General features: G+C 40.6%; 1 protein-coding gene across 6 annotated transcripts in view; it reads right to left on the bottom strand.

The window, feature by feature from the left end:
- The window catches only part of MYRF (myelin regulatory factor), a 113288-nt gene that overhangs the window by 32367 nt on the left and 56018 nt on the right, over nucleotides 1–24903 (bottom strand). For 3 of the 6 annotated variants that reach the window (XM_060770690.2, XM_060770717.2, XM_060770697.2), the window contains exons 4-12: nucleotides 23013–23074; nucleotides 18690–19014; nucleotides 16853–17034; nucleotides 16350–16473; nucleotides 6030–6225; nucleotides 4418–4494; nucleotides 3997–4107; nucleotides 2451–2541; nucleotides 1546–1611 (exon numbers count right to left, since the gene is read on the bottom strand). In XM_060770690.2, the coding sequence (XP_060626673.2) occupies nucleotides 1546–1611; nucleotides 2451–2541; nucleotides 3997–4107; nucleotides 4418–4494; nucleotides 6030–6225; nucleotides 16350–16473; nucleotides 16853–17034; nucleotides 18690–19014; nucleotides 23013–23074 (1234 nt within the window). Of the gene's footprint in view, nucleotides 1–1545; nucleotides 1612–2450; nucleotides 2542–3996; nucleotides 4108–4417; nucleotides 4495–6029; nucleotides 6226–16349; nucleotides 16474–16852; nucleotides 17035–18689; nucleotides 19015–22578; nucleotides 22713–23012; nucleotides 23075–24903 lie in introns of those variants that run through there. The other 3 variants (XM_060770708.2, XM_060770725.2, XM_067462549.1) reach the window with 2 other exon arrangements.

Genomic DNA, 24903 nt, shown 5'->3' with positions numbered 1-24903 from the left:
CAGCCTCAACAGATGGCCATCCAGCCTCTGTTTAAAAGCCTCCAAAGAAGGAGCCTCCACTACACTCTGGGGCAGAGAGTTCCACTGCTAAACAGCTCTCACAGTCAGGAAATTTTCCTCATGTTCAGGTGGAATCTCCTTTCTTGTAGTTTGAAGCCATTGTTCCCATCCTAGTCTCCAGTGCAGCAGAAAACAAGCTTGCTCCCTTTCTCTATGACTTTCTCTCACATATTTATACATGGCTATCATGTCTCCTCTCAGGCTTCTCTTATTCAGGCTAAACATGGCCAGCTCTTTAAGCCGCCCCTCATAGGGCTTGTTCTCCAGACCATTGATCATTTTAGTCGCCCTCCTCTGGACACATTCCAGCTTGTCAACATCTCTCTTCAATTGTGGTGCCCAGAACTGGACACAGTATTCCAGATGTGGTCTAACCAAGGCAGAATAGAGGGGTAGCATGACTTCCCTAGATCTAGACACTAGACTCCTATTGATGTAGGCCAAAATCCCATTGGCTTTTTTTGCTGCTGCATCACATTGTTGGCTAAACTTAGGGTTCAGTTTAACTTGCCCATATTTCTCTATATGCTGTTCTTTGAGGTCTTGGGATAATAGATAAACAAGATAACATGGCCACTTGGATGAAATCAGAACATGGAAAATAGTAGAGATAAGCAGAGCAGAGCAACAGGAAAGAGAAAGATTCTGCGCAGCTGGTCCCAGGACTATGATTTTGCTACCCTAGTTCTATAGCACTGTGTAACCTACCCATTATATCTTCCTATCTAATAATAATCTCTGCATGAAAATATACAGAAAACAAATTCTTAATGAGCCACAATCATGTGGTGTCACAGGGTTAAGCCTCTGTGGTTAGGGCAGAGTTACACAAAAGCAAAGGAACAAAATATTTTTCTTTTGTGCACTTGTATAGAACATGTATTACATAGATTTCGATCTCACATGGGAATGAAAACATGTCAGCCACCTTTGCCACAGAGAGCTTTTTAAAAGACTTCTGGACACCAGAATCAGTATCCTACACACTATATGCCTGTCTCCTCAATTAGCAAAATAACTAGTTCTTTTCAAATGCATTTGGTTTGCAAAAGTATAAAATGGATACAATTCCAATTATATGTTTTAAACAATCAGAGTTGTGGGTTTTGTTGAGTTTTTTTTTTTTTTGCATCTTTCAGGGCCCTTTTAAAACCCAGATGTGAATAGTTGTGTAGGATCCAATTTATCAGTAGAACTTCAAGGTCCACCAACCAAAATTCGTGTGTAAAATAGTGGTTGACAAGGCAGATATATATCAGATGATATTCTATAGTTGGCATTCCCATCAACATCACTTGTGGGTTATACAAATCAGCCCTGCACCAGATGTGCAACCAAACCATTGATTTACACTAATGCAGACATTTTGTGAACCTCACTGACAGAACTAGGGACAACTAACCTTTGCCCTGTTCCCTTATTCTACAACAGATCCCCCCTCCTCACCTCCACCCCGGAGACTGCGTAGTTCAACATGCTACTTACTTGTTTGCAGACTCCGGGGTCCCCGTCCGCCCTCTGTTTGTGTTTTACCCCCGAACCGGCCCTTTGCTGGAGGAAATGGACACAGCACTTAAAAAGGCAGCAGGGCGGAGATAGCCAACCATAAAGTCACAGCCTAGTGTCCTCTTTATCTGCTAGAATCTCTGGCTGTGAAAGAGCTAAAAGTGACCTCTTCCCATGCCCTTCCCCAAGTTTAGGGTCTCCAGGGCCCAAGGGTCTGATCTATCCCGAAGTCTGCTAAGAAGTCAAGTAGCTGAACTGAAGCCTCTCTGTGTGCAAAACAGCCCTTACACAAGCAGGGTAGAATAGGAACACACCACAGTCTTCTTGGTGGAATCACAGATTTATTCTAGGTTCCCTTCGTTTGTTCCCAGCATTCATTTCCCAAGGACCTTAAAGAATGTGTCTGCACAAGTGCAATGCTGTGGATTGGTTTAACATCAGCACCTTGCTGATGAACATTTGACATACACATCTCCCTATAGCCTGAGATGGAGGAAAAGGGCTGCATGCCGCAACTGCAAGCTAAATCATGTCCCCTAGGCAATGGATTGGGTCCTCATTTTGGCTCCGGGCACTTTAATCAAGATTCAGCCTTTGTAGAAACCCATGTATGCTCTATTAGTATTTAGTAAGCCATGAAATATGCTTGGTGCTTGCAGAAACATCTTTCTGGATAGGAAAGAGTGAAAGCACAGAAAGCAAGACAGTTGTAGGGTATAAGGGCTATGGATGGGAACAGTGAAAAAGTCAGTGAAAGTTGATGGGAAAATCAGGGACTGTTTTGAAACAGAACCCAGGACAAGCCAAGTCTAGAGCTGTAGGTAGGTACTTAAAAGTAAGGAAAAGCATGGTCTATAAGACAAAGAGAGAAAAGAGGGACTTACTCTAACAATGATGCGCTCAGAGATGTGAGCTGCCAGAGTGTAGTTCTGGTTCTGGGCATGAGCTTGCAAGGCCACAACCAGCATGAAGTACCTGAAAATAGGACAATGGGTTGAAGAGCAAATGAGAACAAGCTTTCTATTCTGCTCTCAAACACACACACACACATTACTAATGAATAAGAAATCTGTTCTTTTTTATTATAATTCTGTCGAATGATAAATATAACTAAAAATGTCCATCACTAGATCACAAAACTCCAAAATGCAATTAAATCTGGTACTTTAAATATACTCTCCTCATTCACAGAAAGTCTGTATGGGGCCATAAGGCAGAACAATATATTCTCCAAGTATGTTTCAACATGCAGCATTAGTGATTTTCTGAGCTGTAGATACAGCACACCCCACAATTTCCTACAAAAACACTCTGATGAACCCCCATCAGAGCCAAAGATCTAGTCACTGCCTTCTTGAATGCAAAATTTAAAACACAGCATATTATTTATTTATTTATTTGCTTTATTTCTATACCGCATTTTTCAGCCCAGATTGCAGCCTCAATCAATTTATTTATTTGACCAGTCATATGACCATTCCAAAATACAACACGAGTGACATTGCAACCTAGTAATGTTATTTAAAAGCAGATCCAAATGCTATTGAACTTAAGACAAAATCTTGATAGTTCAGTCTGTTTTTTAGATTTTATGGCCAAGAAGCAGAGACCCATACAATTACATTTGCTTCAGATAAGCAGAATATAAACTAAAAGCATATTTATTTATTTATTTTATTTGCAGCATTTATATTCTGCCCTTCTCACCCCGCAGGGGACTCAGATTACAGTGTACACATATATGGCAAACATTCAATGCCAATTTTGATATACAACATATACAGACATACACAGAGGCTATTTAACTTTTCTGGCCACCAGGGGAGCTGTCGCTTTCATCGTCCATCTGCGACACTGATGAAGTACTTCCACATTCCCCGCATGCTTTTTTGCTGGAGTGCTTTGCTGGAGTCTTTTTAATGGCCTCATAAATTATGGTACCTTCAAGGTGGTACCTAATTTTCCTACTTGACAGATGCAACTGGCTTTCAGGTTGCAAAGGTCAACAATAGGCTACACAATTGGTTGGACGCCCACTCCAACCCGGGCTAGCTTCGAACTCATAACCTTTTGGTCACAGTGATCTTAATGCAGCTGACACTCAGCCAGCTCTGCCATAATCCCGGTGCATAGAGACAGCATGGTGTAGTGATTTGACAAGGGTTTAAATTTCATTCCTCTTTGAAAACCTACTGGGTGTTCTTGGGCAAGTGATGCTTTTTCAGCCTTAGAGGATAGCAAAGGTAAACCCTCTGAATAAATCATGCCAAGGAAACCCCATAACAGGTTTGCCTTAGCATTGCCATAAGTCAAAAACGACTTGAAGGCACACATCAACAAGTATTATCCCCACTGAATGAGAACACAAATCATCACATGCCAACCTGAGTCACAAAAGAGAGGGAAAGAGCAGCATCTGTGAGTGCTCACCTCTGATCAGGATTAGGCTTGCCTTTCTTCCTCATGTTGTTTGCTGTGGTCTCACTGAAGTGAAGTCGCCCCACAGTGACCTTTGTAACCTGCTCTGAAGGTAAATTGACCCTGAAAAGGGAAAAAGGGAAAATTAAGTGTGCATCTGCACCTCCCAAGATGAAGCTCTGACTTATGAGAAGGAAAAGGAAACAGAACCAAGTTAGGTAAGAAGAGTTACACTAAAAGGTTCCTTATCAATTAATTAATTAATTAATTAACCGTATTTGTATACTGCCCTTCTCAGCCCGGAGGCGGTTGTCATAAGACAAGTTATGAAGATGAAGCAGAATGGGGGAAGCATTAATAATATGATGACTTTTGTTCTAACCCCAATGGCCTGAACAATCCTGCTTCTCCCTGATGCCTGCACAGTACTTACATGACAGGATTAAAGGGCCGTTTGCTGCGATCAGACTGTGACTGTTCTATGTTGATAGACTGATTCAAGGCCTCCAGCTGGAAAAAAAACATACACAAATTTACTTTAAAGACCATGATCAGAATTTTATTTTACTATCATGTACAGCTGTGGTCACAGCATTTCAACAAAGAAATACTGTAGGATTGGAAACAGTACAGAAAAGGGCTGCCAAAATTATTAAAGAGTTGCAGGAAACTTCATGAAAAAGGGTTACAATATTTTTGGAAGGAGAGACTTTTTTTCTGGGGATCATGCAGTGACATTAAATGGTAGAAGATTTAGATTAGATTCACAGATAAATGTCACAGAATACATAATTAAACTGCAAGAAGATGTAGCAAATGTAGATGAGTTTGAAGGGTTTTAAGTGTGTGTGTGTGTGTGTCAGGAGCGACTTGAGAAACTGCAAGTTGCTTCTGATGTGGGAGAATTGGCTGTCTGCAAGGATGGTGCCCAGGGGACACTTGGATGTTTTGATGTTTACCATCCTTGTGAGAAGCTTCTCTCATGTCCCCGCATGGGGAGCTGGATCTGACAGAGGGAGCTCAACCCGCTCTCCCCGGATTCAAACTGCTGATCTGCCGGTCATCAATCCTGCTGGCACAAGGGTTTAACCAACCCACTGCACCAGTGGGGGCTCCTAGTCTGAAGGTGGCTTACACACATTCAAGCCTGATCAGGCTATAAATAGTACTGATTATTATGGCTATGTAGTTCCTCCATATCAGAAAAAGTACACGTTTAATAGCAGTTGCTAAGGAATATGAATGTGGGAGGATGGTATTGGATTCATGTCCTCCTTGTGGATTTCGGATGGTTACTTACTTTACTTAGGCAATCCCTCATAGTCCGAGGATGATGGTCCTCCAAAATTTCAAAAATGAAAAAATGAGGACCATCATTTCAGATGCAGCATCAGTTTCATCATAGTTTAGATAAGCCCTCCAGTTTGATCCAGATGGCTCTTCTTATATGATGTTCATAATTGTGAGTAAACACGGAGATGAGAAAATAACCACACAATCAACACTATTCTTTTTCAGAAAGAAAGAAACCCTTTGCTGAAATTCAGACACAGCTGTGCCCATTGGACAGTTGCTGAATATGAAGTTAGTTATTAATATTTCACTTTGCTACTTGTTTATTTATTTTAACTTTGCTATTGTGTGTTTTATTGTTAAGGACTTGATTGTAAACTTCCTTGAATTATATATTGTGACGGCTGGCAAACAACTGGCAGAAAAACGGTGTGTGTCTCAAAATTGCTGGTGGCATTTGGTGCTGTTTCATTTAAAAATGAGGGGAAATTTCTAAATATTGATGTCACTGAACTGCCAGGTTTAACCCATAGCTAATGTAGTAGAAAGAAGTGGACTAATGGACTACAGACACACTGATGTTCATAAAAGCATACATTTTATAGACAGTCAATATAATTGCATACATGGTTCCTAACCAAGATATTCACAGTTATGCCAGACACCATTACCAGTATTTATATCACTTCCCAGCAGATTGTGCTCCTCTTTCTCTTTTGAAACTATTGAAATTTCCCAATATTCAAACTTACCTTCACGCCATGAAGTTTCAGGTAGAAGCATTCCAATGGCTTCAGGCCTTCGGGAGTCTTGACATACTTAGGGTCTCCAATCATGCCAATGTAGACAGTGACCTGGAAATGATTCTTCTTTTGGCACACAAAAGCATCATCACCCACAGAGAAGTTGAAGCCTTTATCTGCATCTACCCGGTATGTGGGCATTGGTCTATCACCAAAGGAAAACAAGACAAGACAACATTCACTGGGCAAAAGGACAAATAGGGACACTGGGAGCACATGAAAATGTGTACAGGATGTGTCAACAATGTCATTTACATATGAATGCTTGCACCCATAATCACAAATTGCACAAGCTACTTCTGCCTTCAACATTCTTTTGGAAACTGCATTAGAAGGCTAACAATTGATTTTGTTTTACACAATTCATCAGCTGGACATAAGGCATCACTGGTGATCACTCTGGGAAGTAAACACCATCCCAAGCTGTCCTCTTCTGAGATAAGACAAGCACCAGTGCAAAGAGAGGGGGGGGGGATAAGGAAAAGGAATCACCTGCATAAATGCAGGGAGCAATCATGTAATTTTTTGAATATATTGTAAATTTGTTTGTGTTTTGACATTTTTCAAAAAGCCCAGAGGATTGTGATGCCCTCTAAAGTTATCCTTACAATAATCAAGTTTGGTAAGAATAGTTTTCAAAAAAAGGCTTGTATTTAGATGATCCAATCTATAAGCCAAGTTGTGAACAAACTTCTCTTTCCATGTGCATGGGGAAACAATCCAGGGAAGTCACTATTCATGCCGTATAGAATTCAACTGCCTCTATATCTTTGACTTGATTGAGAGCCAATGTTTCCTGGTTCGGTTATAATGGAACCTAGAGTTAAATGAAGATTTCCACTTGTCTTCCCACTTGCAGCTATGTCCAGATCCATCAACCTCATCCATATCTCAGTACTTTGGTGCTGATTTATCTCCATGTAGCCAAAAGCAACCAGTGACTTGCATGACTGAATGAGGATGCAAATATGGATCTTCATGGCCCACCCTATACTCTGTCCACCCCACTAGCATAGATGTGATAGGAAAGGGGGATTTCAGACTTTACACCTGGGATTGATGTAGGATTGACAAGTGATAACAGGACAGGGCTCCTGTAACTTCTGTAACTGTACAAAATTGAATTTCTGAGGTTAGCACTTGTCAGAAAAGTTCTATCTGCTGAAATTCCCTCTTTTGCACAACCATTAAAGGTACAGGATCCTATAGCTTCAAGGCGACTCACCTGGCAACCCTGGGATTAAGGAAAGATGGTGGAGAATGAAGTGAGATGAGAACCGTGACAGATTGGCTATTTATCATTTAGTGATAGTACCAAAAACAAACATACAATCAGACGTGATGTGAAACCATCCACAATATTTTGAAATATTTGGGGTTGTTTTCCTAGTATGCTGTCCACTAATTGCACTGACACAGGGCATCCATTCAATTAAGTGATCAGGTTTATCTTCTGGTAAGCCCTGGGACTGCACAGCCTCTCACTTCAGATGGACATTGGGGAGGGTGGGTGGGTGGAGGGAATTAATCACATAAACCATTTCCATATGAAATCCAGGACTGTTGCAGACACACATATGAAGCTATATTCACACAACTGCCATAATTTTGTTTCGAGAGCAGATTCACTTCTTACAATTTACAACCAATTCTCCCTCATCACTTTCCTGATACTAGCACATCCAAAGTCTATGTACTCAGGATACAAAGCAGCCGCTGCAGCTCAGAATGGTGGGGGACCTATGTAGCAGCTGGGGAGGTTTAATCTCTGTCTCCTTAATGGACTAGTTGTCATGGAAACAATGGAAATATGTGGCTTTCCCTAATGTTTCTCCCCCTTCCCCAACTCTTGGCTCCTGAGATGCCTGGACTGCGAGGTGGGGAAGGTCTCTCTGAAAGAGATTGCCTCACGGACTGACACGCACATAGAAACAGCAACCCAAAGAGCTATAGTTCAAGTAAAATAATGTTGTAAAAACTAAGTTAAATACTGACAAATCCCATGGTGCTGGTAGAATTATATCTTGCATATCTGTTTATGAAATCTACATTTCAGCAGACTTTGTTCTTTTTTCAAATTTGCAAGTTGATTGCTTCCATCCTGGGTCACTTCTTAATATAGGCAAATATAAAAAGCTTTCAACGACCTATAACTCATGTTTGTGACTGCCACTAATGTTTTGCAGTCCACTACGCCTTTTCTTGCAATGGGTTTTGATGGTTCTGTTGTATCTTCACTTTAAAATTAGGTATTCAGAAATGTAGTGTGTGCTGGTATGTGTGCTCCAAAGAAGGAGCCTCCACCACACTCCAGGGCAGAGAGTTCCACTGATGAACAACTCTCACAGTTAGGAAGTTCTTCGTGTTCAGGTGGAATCTTCTTTCCTTTATATTTTCTTAAAGCCTTGGCCATTAAAGATACCAGCACACACTACATCTTTAATGGCCAAGGCTCCTTCTTTGGAGGCTTTTTAATTCATCCCATGGCTACAACCAGGGCTCAAGCATAACATTTTGGTTTCAGATTAGAACTTTGATATATAGTATATTTCTCAACAGCATATTATACTGCCATCCTTCACATTTGGGAGAACTTCAAATTGTGATAGCTGTTCAGCAGTGGAACTCTCTGCCCCAGAGTGTGGTGGAGTTTTCTTCTTTGGAGGCTTTTAAACAGAGACTGGCTGGCCCACAAGGTGTCTTCCAACTCTATGATTGTATGAAGCAAATTCTTTTTCAGACTGGTTTGACATGATAATTCACTCCATGACACCAGACCTCCTGCAGAAGTCTGGGGTTTGTAGTTTAGTGGAGCTGTTAAAGGTTCCTTCCTAAACTACAAACCCCAGAATTCTGCAGGAGGCAGAAACTGGATTTTAAGTGGATTTTTTCTCTAGTGTGATAAGGCCCACTGAGAAAGAACAAAGGATGGTGGAGAACAGGAAAGATGATGGTTTGGTGACTGTTCAACCACAAAATCAAAGTGGGATAGATGAAGAAAATCTACCATAGTCATTAATTTCATAATATAGAGCAATGCTCTATTTTAATGTCTTGTTTTGGTCTTGAAAAGTCAATTGGCTGTTCCCACGTCTGTTGATGATCCTCCTTAAGATATGCCAGCAACCACTGGATAAATTCTATGCACTGTCAGCACCCTCAGATTGAGTGATCCTGGCGAGATCTGTAAAAAAGGCTGCTTAACTCTCCCTCACAGCAACTGGGGGACCCTGAACTGCCAGAGATGTGCCCTGAACAAAAACCAGATGGTGGTCACAGAGCAAGCTACCTTCGCCAAAAAGTATGAGAGGAATTTCTCTCCCCCTCTCATCCCATTTCTTCACATTTTGGTGATTCATTTTCTTGTCCCTTCCTCCTTACAGAGCTCTGCTGTTGAACACTATCTGAAAAACCCATTCTTTTTACTCTTATCGCCCAGAAAGCAGAATACACCCTTCTTTTTCAGCCTTAAGTCACCTCACATCAGCTTTTTTCAGGCTTACCTAAGTGGCTATGGATTCTGTACCACAGCCACACATCAGAAAATACATGAGACAAAGTAACTAACTGCAAAGAGCAAAGGAAGTCAAAGGAAAAAGGAACATCTCAAATAACTTCTGTTTAATGTTCACTCAGCATAATAGCTGCCAAATGTGTGCCTAGAAACAGAAGTGGGCACCCCCCTCCCTCTCTGCTAAGAGACATGGGAATGCCTTCACCCAGAGGAAAACAAATGATTCAGGCCCTCAGCTCATCATAGCTCTCAACAGAGCTTTTCTGACTGCGAAAGAGGATATTGCACAACCAACTGTTTCAAATGCAAACCGAAATTCCACTTTAGAAAAATAAACCAGGAGACTGAAATGTTTCACCAAGAATGTTCCAATCTGAAAAAGTATTGGACTGAACCTAGTACCACATTGATCTCTAGGTTCCATTATGAAAGAGGTAGGTATTATGCTTGGAACAGCCAATAGGTAAATTTGTTGACAGGTCTTCATCTGCAGACAAAGTTAAAATAGTTGGTTTGAATTCAAGGGACAGCAAACCATTGATTGGGTTGCTGTAAGTTTTTCAGGCTGTATGGCCATGTTCCAGAAGCATTATATCCTGACATTTTGCATGAATCTATGGCAGGCAACCTCAGAGGTTGCCTGCCATAGATGCAGGAGAAACACCAGGAGAAAGCTTCTGGAATATGGCCATACAGCCTGAAAAACTTACAGCAACCCAGTGATTCCAGTCATGAAAGCTTTTGACAACAAACCATCGATTACAAATGGAATACGTGTATGAGCAGAAGAGGGAAAGCTCTTTTTTTAACAAATGAAAGACAAATCATTCTGAACATACAAGAAATGGAGAAAGGGATAAGGTATGCCTCTTCCCTATCATTTTCCTCTTTACCCATCCCTGAATGAGGAATTCAAGATGGGTAATTGTCCTTTCAAATACAGCTCTAGTCAAACTATGCAACTTCTGTTTAAAGATGGAAATTAGCAAGTAGGGAAAGGGTTAAGACCCTTTCTATTGTGTTTTGCACCACTTTGAGGAATTCAGAAGAAAAAAAATCATTCTAATTTTCAGGAGCACTGAGAACTTCAAGGACCACACTTTGGGGCCATACGCAGCCCGCCCTTTGCCCACATTTCGATTACAGTGAAAATGCCCTCAGAATCAATTGGGTGATATAAAAGACAAAAGGAATGAATTGGTGGAATACTGAAGGGACTATGAAAAGTAGGCAGGGAAGAAATGAGATCAGCACCACTGGAAAATCGAAAAAGCAAGGGAGTATAACAGTAGCAAATTGGACAGGAGACAAAGCCAACAAATCAGTGATCCTCAACAATTCAATGAACCATGTTCTCATCCCTCAAAGATAGCATTATATGCCCAAGTTCCTTTAAGGGACACAGGAAATGTCTACGTTTATAAATATATTGTATCATTTTAAAAAGTTTAGATTCTGGATGAAATTCCGTTCCAAGGCAAATTCTACCTCCTTGTAAAAACAATTCAGTTTGTACCCAACCCTTCCATAAGAGTGTGTGAGATTAACAATCTATATAATACCATTACAGTGGTACACCAATGTGTAAAGGGGGGGGGGGGTTGTCTTGGAAATTGTTGTCCCTCAAAAATTGATAATTGACCTTAAAATGGTTTCCAATATGAATTCTGGGAAATATTATTCTAGTGTGGGACAAAGAAATTGTAGTGAAGGATTGCATTTTTAAAACTGAGCCTGCTATCATTTCAGCTATCATCTGGAGGATACAGTAAATTGTGGATTGCAAGTGTAAAACATTTTAGGGAGAAACACTTTTTTAATGGTCAAATGAGTAACCAGTATGAAAGTGCTGATTAATACAATTTCACTTCACTGTGACCAGTGGATATAATCAAATACATTTCATTTATGTCTGAAACATGCTCACAAATCCATCCTCGGAAACAGCTGCTTTCAAAACTAATTAGGAATTTTTAAAGTCACTCACTGTAAAATCATAAGAACTTCCAAAATATCCACAGCACTTCATTCCAGTAACAGTATCCATACCAGATATCTATTTGCACATAGAATACTATTTGTACATAGAATACATATACATAAAAATAGGTAATGTAGAGTCTCGCTTATCCAACATAAACGGGCCGACAGAATGTCGGATAAGTGAAAATGTTGGATAATAAAGAGGTATTAAGGAAAAGCCTATTAAACACCATATGTATTAATTTAGCACGAAAACATCGCAATGTATTGAAACAGTTGTGGATCCGGGCAGGAGACAGATATGTTGGATCAGGGGTCCTCAAACTAAGGCCCGGGGGCCGGATGCGGCCGTCCAAGGTCATTTACCTGGCCCTCGCTCAGGGTCAACCTAAGTCTGGATTGACTTGAAAGCACACAACAACAACAACAACAATCCTTTCTCATCAGCCAAAAGCAGGCCCACACTTTCCATTGAAACACTTATAAGTTTATATTTGTTAAAATTGTTCTTCATTTTAATTATTGTATTATTTTAAGTGTTTTTTGCAATACAAATAAGATATGTGCAGTGTGCATAGGAATTAATTCATTTTTTTTCAAATTATAATCCGGCCCTCCAACAGTTTGACAGACTGTGACCTGGCCCTCTGTTTAAAAAGTTCGAGGACCCCTGTGTTGGATAATACAGAACATTGGATGAGCAAACGTTGAATAAGCGAGACTCTACTTTTGGGACAGGGCAATAAAGTGGCAATAGGAAAGATGACCAGGCTAATTAGATTTGACGTGGATGACTAGGACGGTTTTAAATAGTGTATTTTAATATTTTGATAAATGTTTTTTAATGTTTATGTATTGTATGTGAATTTGTGTCCCAGCATTGAATGTTTGCCGTGTATATGCTGCGCTCTGCCCTGAGTCCCCTTCGGGGTGAGAAGGGCGAAATAGAAATGTTTTAAATAAATACTGTAAGTTGCTTGTACTTGAACAAAGACATAGTTGACTTAGACAGAACAGGGGCATAGAATCACAGAGTTGGAAGAGACCTCGTGGGCCATCCAGTCCAACCCCCTGCCAAGAACAGGGACATCACTGCCCCTGTTCTGTCCTCTCCTTCTCTTGCTGCCTAACTAGGCATAATACAGGACATGATGTCATCATACAAACTATATTAGATCACATTTTCCTCATATCATTCATTGCCCCTCAGCAGCAGGGAATTACAGAAGACAGTGGCAACATTACTAATACTGCTCTTCTACTTTTTCCTCTTCTCATTTCAGTCCAAAACCTGCCTTAGATCTAACTACAGACAACAACTCCACACTTAGCAAATTTTGACAGGTGCCGAACAAAACATAAATATGCTGTTAATGGGTTGCTGTGAGTTTTCCGGGCTGTATGGCCATGTTCCAGAAGTATTCTCTCCCAACGTTTCTCCCACATCTATGGCAGGCATCCTCAGAGATTGTGAGCTTTGTTGTTCATTCGTTCAGTCGTCTCCGACTCTTCGTGACCTCATGGACCAGCCCACGTCAGAGTTCCCTGTCGGGATTGTGAGCTAATATGCTCTTAATATTCAGTCAAAAAGTTGGAGACCATGTCTTTCTTAGAATATATGATTCCCCTTGGTTCTACCTTTCTTTTATTATTTCCAAGTTGTGATAGGGCAAGGCAATGAGCTAGGATCTCTATGACTGGTCAACATCAAGATGTTAACATTCTACTACAATGCTTCTAGAGAACAGGCATATTAAGGCGGGGGGGGGGGGGGGGTAGAAAAGAAAGAGAAGCAATGGAATGCTTAGAATCAAATATTATTGCTTATTATGCTAGACCAAACACATAATAAATATTATATATCAAATACATAATAAAATTTGAAAGTATAATACCTTAGAAATATAGAGAAAAATAAAGAAAGAACTCATCAAACCCAAGTTGTATACAGATGCAGACAGGCACTAGGCTACTAAACCAGTTTTAAGCAGCAGCAAAGCATTTCTTCAATAAGAAAAGAGCAAGGGATAAAAGAGCTTATGCTCTCTTTTTTCTTTTTGTTCTATGAGGACACATAGGATCAGAGTTGAAAGAGGCCCTAAAGGCCATCCAGTCCAACGTCCTGCCATGAAGGGATGTACAATTGTAGCACTCCCAACAGACAACAATTCAGCATTTGGGTTGTTGTAGGTTTTTTCAGGCTATATGGCCATGTTCTAGAGGCATTCCCTCCTGACATTTCACCTGCACCTATGGCGAGCATCCTCAGAGCTAGTGAGGTCTGTTGGAACTAGGAAAATTGGGTTTATATATCTGTGGAATGACCAGGGTGGGGCAAAGAACTCTGGTCATTCCACAGATATATAAACTCATTTTTCCTAGTTCCAACAGACCTCACTAACTCTGAGGTTGCTTGCAATGATGCAGGCAAAATGTCAGGAGAGAATGCCTCTAGAACATGGCCATTTAGCTCGAAAAAACCTACAACAACCCAGTGATTCTGGCCATGAAAGCCTTCGACAATATATTCAGCATTTCTTTAAAAATCTCCAGAGAAAGAGACTCCACCTCACTCTGAGGCATCATATTCCACTGCTGAACAGCTCTTACCATCAGGAAGTTCTTCCTACTGTTTCCTTCCTATTCTAAGACACCTAGTCTAGAAATTGGAAGTCAACCTAAAAGTTGTACAGAAAAAAGGAAGGACTGGCAAGAAAAATGTACTATACCTGTGTGATTATTATCATTTAAAATTTCCATTAAAATCAATTCCATTTATTTTCAGTTACATTATCTGGGTCATAAATAGCAATTATTTGTGTGATAGTATTTTTATTTCAAGAAATAATATGGAGGAATCAATTACTAGGGTCCCTCTTATAGATACAGCCTCTGGTTAGTGTATTAAGTAAAATACTCCAATTATATGCTGTGAAGGAACTCGGATGAATCATGCTCTGCAAGGCCTTGAGAAGGAAGTCCTGGACAGAGAGCTCTGCGTAGGCATCGTAGCCCATGCAAGAGCAGACTCCCTCTGATACCACAGCTGGCTTCAGTGTAGATCACTAGCCCTTTCTCTCCACATCACTCCCATGAAGCCAGATAATAATCTCATTTTATTTTGTATGACAGACAACAAGGGCCTTTCCGTGTCTCCCCAAATGGAGCCTGAATGAAGATACAAGCTTCATAGAAGTGAAGGGGCGGAGAGTGTTCTCAAGACGAGGCCATTCCTGGAATCTGTCCGGATGCTTGCCAGCTCTCTATCACCTTTCTGGAATGTGGGGAGGATTTGCAGCACTTTTTCCTTGCAGATTTCTCTCTCAGCCTGTAAATAGTGTTCACTTGCCCCTCTCAGCCTCTGCCTCTCATCTTATGCGGTCCTGCAGCCCTCTCCTGTCTCAGTGCAGCTTTCTCCAAACCAGGAACCTCATCTGACCTCCTCATCTTTCCCAGTAAACCATGTCCCCAACTTCTTAATACTTTCCCACCAACCCAGCTCTCCAGGTTCCTTCTGTATAAGCTGAAATAAACATTTAGCTTCCAAAATATTATCCCACCACTTTTTGTCCAAGAGAAGTCCCTGCTGTGTGGCTGACAAATACTGGAACGAATAATATGCCGAAACTCCTCCCTCCTTTCCTCTTCGTTTACCTTTCACCATGCTGCAAAGTCTAGCAATCTATGTCTTTCATTATCCCTATCCCTGCCACTCGTTACAAGCCTTAGCATTCATTTTCCCTCCTGACATTTGCCACTGGAACCCTTTGTGGCCTTCCAAATGCTGTTGGATTCAAGTTCCCACCAGCCTGGATGAATTACAATCAAAGATGTAATTCAACCATATCTAGAGGACAGCAGATTCACTTGTCCTCAGTCTAAATATCTGCTAATTTCTCAATTGGGATCTTTCTGAAGGTTAATGGAAAAGTTATTTATTTGTGTTATGGATAAACAGTACAAGGGATTTCCTCTTTTAACTACGTGAGGGAACTTCACTCACATCTTCTTGAGCATCTTCTACCATGGAAGTACTTTTCTTGGCCTGTAAAGAATTCCTCCTCACTATCACTGCTTTGCCCAGCTGGGGAAAAGGATGTCACAAACCCCTTAATACCATGGTTCTCAAGTGTAGTCTTCCAGATGTTTTGGGCTTCAACTCCTAGAAATTTCAGCCTAATTTCCAGTGGACAGGGAACATGGAAGCCGAAATCCCAAACTTTTGAAAGATCAAATATTGAGAGCTGTTCACCAGGTGCTAGTGAGAGAACTTCACTTGTCACCTCCTTTTACATAAGAGCATTTATTGCAAGGAAGAGTAATGAATTTCTTTGTTCACCCATCAAAAGGGTCATGGGCCCACCAATACAGGAACAAGGGTACTCATGCATGAGGAAGTTTTAATTTTGAGATATAAAATTAGTAAGTATAGATTTTTTTTCTATTGGATCAAGAAATTCCTCCATAGTGTCAATGTGACACTGGCAATTCCCTTTGTCAACTTGCTTTTAACTTAACTCAATTAGTACTTTAACTTAAAGCATTAGCAGAAATCATTAGTTTCAAATCCAGATGCAATAAACAATGTATGATTGCTATTTTTACCACTAATAGTAGTAGCAGTAGTAAATTCTGTTTGTACAGTGGAGCAATTTTAAAAGGTGCAGTTTGGCAAAAGTACAGAGATGGGCATATAAACCACCTTCCGATTGCTTTTGGGGTAAAACGTGCATTGTGTTATTCTGAGCTATTATGATATTATCTCCACTCACAGCTCCTTGTAGTTGACATCATACAGAGTTGCCCACTTGTTCTGTTGATGTGGCTGCCATTTTATAGACTGGTAGTTGGGATCCAAGTAGGAGCCATTCAAGCTGTCATTGTCTTGGATCATACCTGTAGTAATAAGAAGATGATATCTTTACATATGCCTACAACCCAATGCAGTCTTCCTATTAGTCTTAATAGATCCTTCCATGCTTTGCTCAACATGAATGTCTTTATTTTTGTTTAGAGGTTGGTCTGCTTGTTTTTCACCCAAGACATAAGAAACAGTCTTCATTCCCTGCTCATCCCAAATGTTGGGAACTCTGTTCCTAGTCTCCTTGTAACAGGATGTTTTCCCAAGGCATCCACTACATATGATGATCCTGCCATTCTATAACCCCACTACTACTACCACAACCATTTTGAGGCATATATTTCATTTTGGAATATAAGCAATATCTGAATACTCACAATACTGAGAAGGAGTTATGGTGAAAGGACCACATACCTGGTGAAAGTGGCCCCTGCTGGTGCCAAGGAGGAGTTTGGACTCGGTCAGGGTTGAGTGGCACAGACCCTGTACCTGGCTCCTGCTTTATCATCCCATTGAGCATCTGGGAATTGAGAGTATTTGGGGGTGACTCTGAGTGTTTCCTCTTCTTGGCAGGGTGCACTGGAAGGCTGTGGGGACTAACCATAGAAAAACAGGTAATAAGACAGAAATAGGATGGAAAGAGGCTTGTGGGACCCATGAAAGTAAAGAGAGGTTAAAAGATCAACTAGCCACTCAAAGAACATGTCTGCACAGGAAAATGAATTGGGGAGGGACTTGTAAGTTTTTTTTAAAAAAGTCACCTGCACTTTGTGGCAGTGTAAACAGTTAGGCTACTTCCTATTAAGAAATGGCCACATGTATTCACATGGCCACCCCACTTTCCTCAGGTTCAGGCAGGGGGTGGCATTTACCTTCTTCTGTTATCCTTGACATTGCAGTGATTACTAGACACAAAATTATCGCATCCATTGATGCTAGCCAGACTGATGAGGTGATCGGAAAAGGAGGAAGGGAGAAAAGAGTGATTCCTCTTTTGCCCTTCCCCCTCTCTAGTGTCACTGCTCTGGCCACAGGAAGGTAAGAATGGTGGGTCAGCATCACCAGGCCATGCAGAATCCAACCAGGTATCAAGCCAGCTTGGTGCTGAGCAGTGTGAAAACCTGCCAGCTGCTGAGCCACAATGTAGTTTAAAGTATGCACCATTTGGGGAGTGGGGCGGGGGGATGTTCTGCAGGTCAATGTGAAATAGGAAAATCCCCGCAGCTCTTGAAGTTCTAAATAAATGTTAGGATTGTGGAGTAACTGGGTAGAAAATAAGTAAAACATCCTCTTAAGTCTCCACTGCCAAGCACAATACTCCTTTTTAATCTAGAAGAGAAGAATGAAGTCAGAGGTTTGTTGAATTCATTACATTTTTTTTGTCAGACATAATGTTATGCACAGTTAAATGTGGCTATACACTTGGTTGTAAAAATGCACTTCTCTGTTGCTACTGTTACTATAGATGTAGCTATAAAAACAAACAAGAAAATAATTGACCTTTTGCTTTCCACAATTAAGTCTTTTAAACCAAGGTTGGAAACCCTGAGTGAACTGTAGCACATAGGGACGAGGAGGAGAGAAACAAAGTGATGAGACCTCTAGCTGATCTTGTATTATAAATCCATCAAGACTATGAACCTCTACAGAGTTCTGGCATTTCCAAAAAGTGCTAAGAAAGATGACAAACATGAATCAGATGTGATAGTAACATAAGAAGAACTGGGTCAAACATCTGACATTCCCAAATAACTACCTAAAAACAAGACCTCTTGGGTAATAATATTGGGAAGATTCCTTCTAGATTTAGTGAACACAGGGAAAAAATAAACAGCAATGAAATGTTTGCACATACCAGCATTACAGATTAGCTTTATACTAACTCCCATTTCCCAGGGAACCCAGAAAGGGTGTCTGAACAGAATTCCCACTTCCTTTGACAGATTTCTACAATTTGCATGATTCATTAAAGGAATCCATGACAGCATAGAGAACTACAACTCAGCCATGTCCTCTTCTCATTGTGCTTTGCTCCTTTTGACTATCATTTGCATTTCCACAACACATGATAAGCCCCCACTAAATTATTTAGCACCATCATCCTTCAGCCTCCTACAACTGCAACTTAGAGCCTACACAGTAGATATACAAAGTCCTTCATCACAAAAGCAGCAAAATCAAGAAGTCCAATGAATTTCAAAGCAATAGTAACACTTCTCTGAATCTTGCCTATCACTGCCCCAGCACTTACTCTGCTCCATGTTGCTGCAGTAGCTGGTGAAGCATCTGTGACTGTTGTGCGTGGTGAAGATCCCCAGGTGAGATGCCCTGTCCAATGGTGAACTGTGGCAGAAGAGGTTCTGCCTTCATGTACATGTCCCGCTGCATGCTGGGATAGTGATGGTTGTGTTGTTGCTGGTGTGGGTGAGGTGGTGGCGGTGGAGGTGGTGGTCCCTGGAGATGGGATGGTGGAGGGAGTGGAGGAGGTGGTGGTGGAGGTGGCGGGTGCTCCAGCCGTGAAGGTGGAGTCATGTGACACATGTTCTCAGGAGTCATAGTTCGAAGGAGGTGAGGATCTAAAGACAAAAATGATAGTAGGTTAATGTGAGCCACATGCATAGCCAGACATTTCAACATAAAAGCCATCTTCTTTAACATTCCTATTATCTTAAGCAGGAATCTTATTTCTGTTCTCAGTCAAGTTTTCACAAGGCCATAGACATGGTTCTTCAAGGGAATGGCCATATCTAGGATATTTCAGCCACCTTCCTTATATTTTAAGCACACACACACACACAGAGAGAGAGAGAGAGAGAGAACACCCCTATATATTATCGGGGGTATGTGGTAGGCTGTATTTCACCTCATTGTCCTGTGAGAATTTTTTAAAAAAAAAACAATAACCAGCTTTTAATGTTGTGGCAATGAAGTAGAATTACTGGCACACACTAATACAAAAATTAATTGACCTGCTTCTTGGTTCAGAGTTACTTGCACTGAGATTTTTTGAAAAAAAAAATTGGATTTGATATATGCAGGTGGAGAAAAGATACCTTGCCTTATAAGAGACTAACCACGTATTTCCTGTATTTATGTCTGTACATTCCCAAGTTTCAGATTTGTTGAGTGAAGTCTAAGATGTAGATCTAAATAATCAAACAACGAAGAATATAAAGTAAAGACCCACATACCAGAAATGTGTAAATAAGGACAGCAGGCAGTTACAGCTAATCTGTAAAGCTTTCATGTATGTGAAGTATATAAAAGGCATGTCTGAGATGCTATACTGTATGTTATTTCCAGATTTTGTTGTTGGGAAGATGTTTCAGCAACTTGATAATATTATGATTTTGAGAATTAAATAGTAACAAGTGGTAACATTTAGAATCTAAAGGCAAAACTACCTTGCATATTATTTTTGGAGGGTTTTATTTCTTTCATGCAGAAGAGATGACACAGGACAACTAAGACCAGACTATATGCACATTTCATGTATCTTGGAATAGGCTGTAGGCCATTCAGAAAAAGCCCTTGACTCAAGTTCACAGCCCTCCTTAGTACAACAAAACTAATGTTTACTTAACTTTGAAATCTGATTTAGAAGTTCATACCGTCTACAGAAGGATCTACTCATTTAGACTGTAGGAGTAGCATTTTCATTGACCCCCAGCTTGTAGCATTAGGGGTTACAACCAAAACCAGGATCAAATTGATCTTGAGCCCTGTATGGGTTATAGTTACAGGTGCCCTCTAGATACATGGACAGAGGCTGCATCCACATTGTAGAATTAATGCAATATGACACCACTTTAATGGCCATGGCTCAGTGTTATGGACTCATGGGAACTGTAGTTTTATAGGGTGTTTAGTTGTGTCTAACTGCATTAATTCTGCGGTGTAGATGCACCCAAAGACAACTACCAACAGGCAACACCGTTTCCTATGTTGTTGAGTTGGCCAGCTGATAGGAAGTCCTTACAAACCATGTTTAGGATTAGGAAAGGGGAGCTGGTAATTATAATTCAAGCACTTTGCACAGAGACTAGCTCAGAGGAGACTAGCACTGTGGCTAAATAAACCCTATACTACCTCATCCATTTTCTCAATTTTATCTATTATGCCCTGAAAGGCATCTTTAATCAGGTACTTTCTGATTTAGGGGCTATCTTTTTAGCTTTTAACAAAAGTCCCAAAAATATAAAGGGTCTTGGGGTAGATAGAAACATAAAACTGTTCAACTATTTGCCAGTGGCTACATAAAGAATTGGTACAGAATAACTGACTCAAACACTTTCTTCAAAATCTCTTTATCTGTCTTTCAAAACAGATATAAAATGTATGGACATTTTGAAGTCATGAGGAAAATGCTTTTTCCAAAATATCAACATTGTAATTTCTGGTCTTATAGTCCAAAACATTTTTTAAACTTATAAGCACCCTTTAGGAATGTTACTTTAGGAATATAAAATGAATTATGGATAACTAGATTTGGAAGGAAATGATTCTATTTGGTATATTAAAGTACACTTGATGTATTAAAAGAGAAATTTATTAGAGAACATAATTACAAATCAAATTTACATTATAACTTCTTTGCTTGTCACATACGCAGCTGTAATGTCCATAACTGTGGAATCTCATTAGTTTTGCAGGTTTATGAGGAACAGGCAAATAAAACAGAGGAAACCATCTCTTAGCCATTATAGTGCCAAGAAGACATAAGGACTCATTCTAATAAAAAAAAAACTGAGAAAAGGAAATAAGAGTAGAAATTACAATGATGATTGCACACTATATATAATTTTACTTCATAGTTTTTCTGCTACAAAGATATTTCAAAATAATGTGAGGGGAGTGAGTATTGTATATGTGTGAATATAAAAGAAAACGTATCATCCATTTTGATCAAGTTTCCCGTGCTTGGCTGGAAATGCAGATATCACAACAGAAAAGGGGGCATTTCAGAGTTTGAAAAGTGAGTAGCATGAAGATATGTTCAGGCAAATGACAGTATATATGTTCTTGGAAGTACAGTAGAGTCTCGCTTATCCAACAAAAACGGGCCAGCAGAACGTTGGATAAGTAAAAATGTTGGATAATAAGGAGGGATTAAGGAAAAGCCTATTAAACGTTAAATTACATTTTGATTTTATAAATTAAGCACCAACACATCATGTTTTACAACAAATTGACAGAAAAAAATTGTTCAATACACGGTAACGTTATGTAGTAATTACTGTATTTACGAATTTAGCACCAAAACATCACAATGTATTGAAAGAGCTGTAGATCTGGGTGGGGGTGGGGGGCAGACTGCGTTGGATAATACAGAACATTGTATGAGTGAAGGTTGGATAAGCAAGACTCTACTGTAATGATCTCTTCTTGCACTTCTAATGGATCCAAGGCTTTTGAGGAAATCCCTCTACAATAAGTGCAGAGACTCAGAAAATCAGGAGACCACTGAAGTGAGGGCACAAAAAGCTCTCTGGGTATCTGCCCATGCCAGACTTACTCAGCCCCTGTGCCCTACACAAAGCCTGAGAGTCCACTTCTTCCCCTCCCCAGGATGACGAAAACAGGACCAAGCCATTCAGGTTCCTCTTCTTCTCCTGGGATAGTGCAGCTGCTTTGGTGGTGAGAGAAAGCAGCTCACGCTGTGGCAAAGTGATCTGGCCTCTTTGCTATATTTAAAGAAGGGCCAGGAGGAATTCCTGGGATTTTTGCAGCGAGATAAACAGAACTCTTGACCTATTCCACAGAGAAAGGAGAAGTAGCTCATTCCACTAAGAACAGAACTGAGGTTTTTCAGGAAGGAATCAGTAGGGAAACTTCTGAATGTTCCAATGAACACCACCCAGTTCTCTCACCTCTGTTACTAGTTCGCTTGCATATTAAACTGCTAAACACCTGACAAAAATCTCATTTTTGAATGGCAAACACAGCTAATGGGACCTGAATATATTCACACATTTCCCTCCCACTTCCCTCCATAAAACTGCCCTAAACCAACAAGGGGCTGAGGTAGGGAAGACCCTCTGTAATGGATCTAGGTCTTCCTGTCACAGGGAAACAGGGAAAAGCCCATAGCATCAGATAGATCCCACTAAAAGATGGCAGGAAGCTCTTAGTGTACTTACCACCTAATAGCAAGTTCATGTCAATCTCCTTGCGTTGGTCTTCATTTCTGACATAGACTTGTGGTTATCTAATTTTCAAGGTGTCCGACAACAAAGTCACCCACAAAACGAAGCTCAAATGCTCCATTTCATGTCCTTGCTAGGCACCCTTTTCCCATTTTCTTCTCTCATAAGGTAAAATTGCACTTCTCCCTCCCTCCCTCTCTTCATACACCTCCTATGTTCCTGTTCCTTCCCACCCGCCCACCCTCTTTGCGAAAGGAAGCAGAAAAACAATAGCCGAAAGTCTAGGAATATTTACTAACTGATAATCTCTTCACGTATTGCAGCAGTCTGTTTTTCCCCTGTCCGATAAAGATTTCAGAGCCAACCACTAACGCCAACTAAAGAGGGGGGTAAGGCTGGTGTGTTCAAGCTCTAATCTTAGCACTTACCATTCACCTGCTGGGGGGAGTATGCTTCTGATCCAGAGTCCGGGGGAGAGTCCGGTAAAGTGCTGAAAAGCAATGGAGAAAAACAGATGAGAAGGTCAAGCAAATATCTAGCAAAATTGATAAGGCAAAGGATATAACACATCCTTAAAATTCTAAGGTGTGGGGAATAATAAGAAAATCACAGATAACTTCCATTACTTGTAAAATTAGCAGTTGGATTAACATGCATTTTCTGATTTTTTCCCCCCTTCAAAATAAAGATAGATGTCAACATGGCCTCTCTCCAGGAAAAGTTAGAAAAGTTTCTTTTTTTTAGACCACAACTGCCAGGATCCATATGACATGTGTTAAGTGCCCATGATTCTGGAAACTGTGGTTTTCAGAAGTAATGTTTTCAAGCTCTGCCCTATGCACAGGTCCCACAGCACCAATTCTTCATAAGCCCAACCAGCCCCCTGCCCCAAAGCACCAGAAACTTTCCACAATGAATGCCCTAAATTTTCATCCCAGATCCTACCAAAAACAGAGCCTATGACTTATTTCAGCCGGTATCTTCTCACACCTGCTGCCTGGCCTATGCTACCCCCACAGTGAGCCCTTTGATTTTATTCACAGACACATCTCACTCCATGGCCATTTGGTTGGTCTGCTAAAAAGACTCCTCTCTTCGCCCAGCAGCTTCTCCTTAGATAAAAGAAACCCAAACAGATAGGCATCTGTTCCCCAGAAAAGGATCATCGCAGATACAGAGGAGGCTTTTGGGGAGACTGGCTCTCGTCCCAAATTTGGCCCATCAAAGGCAAAAAGTGTAAGCTTAAGGTCCAGACTGTATTATCACCATATAACCAAAGGCTGTAACCGTCTAGGAAACAAACCCCACTGAAGTTACTGAGAGTAGAATTTGGCCACAACCAAATACAGGTACACAACTGATAATTCTACTAGTCATCATCAACAACAATCTAAAACTGCTTATATTAGCATCATCAAGCTACAAATGGGCTGGCAGAGGAACAGACACATTGAGTCTCCTTTGTGGAGAGAAAAAGCAAGGTATAAATAACATAAATATAATAATAACCGTCAGCAGGAAATTGATTTTCTGTCCACTTTTGATGGATTTTCATAGAATCATTTAGTTGGAAAAGACCTCGTGGGCCATTAAGTCCAACCCCCCACCAAGATGCAGGAAAATCGCATTCAAAGCATCTCCGACAGATGGCCATCCAGCATCTGTTTAAAAGCCTCCAAAGAAGGAGCCTCTGCCACATTTTGCTTAAACGGAGTTTCCAACAGTATCTTTTCAATAGATGATTCAGAAGTATCGGGTCTACATTAAGGCTAACTAAGGGCTCTTCCACCCAACCCTATTTCCCAGAATATCAAGGCAGACAATCCCACATCATCTGAGTGTGGACTCAGAAAACCCAGTTCAAAGCAGATATTGTGGGATTTTCTGCCTTGATATTCTGGGATATAGGGTTGTATGAAAGGGCCTTAACTTTCACTGTTCCGCTTTCAAGATAAAGAGTGACTCTCCCTATCTCCTTCAAATCAAATCCAACCCCGGCGGCCACTACAAGGTAAAGCCCTTTGCAGGTCAATGAGGTCAGGCTCAATCTAAAAGTCTAATTCTAAACATACCTGCTGCCAGTAGCTGATAGCAACTGCTATCAATGCTGAATGGCAAGGTCAAGTAAACAGAAGTGAGTAAGATGCGACTGAATTGCGTGGGAGGAAATTGTTTTTAAAGTGTAACAAAGCCAAGAATAAATGAGCTAATGAAGGGTCACTTCAGGACAACACCAAACGTCCCACCTGTGCTTGTAATCAGGGTAATTCACTGGAGAGTAGCTCACTACAGACTTTTCCAAAGCTACTTATGTAATTA

Source organism: Anolis sagrei, chromosome 1 (assembly GCF_037176765.1).
Source record: "Anolis sagrei isolate rAnoSag1 chromosome 1, rAnoSag1.mat, whole genome shotgun sequence".
In the NCBI taxonomy this organism is placed as follows: Eukaryota; Metazoa; Chordata; class Lepidosauria; order Squamata; family Dactyloidae; genus Anolis; species Anolis sagrei.
Note: the sequence above shows the minus strand (reverse complement) of the source record. Positions and strands in the feature narration are given on the sequence as shown.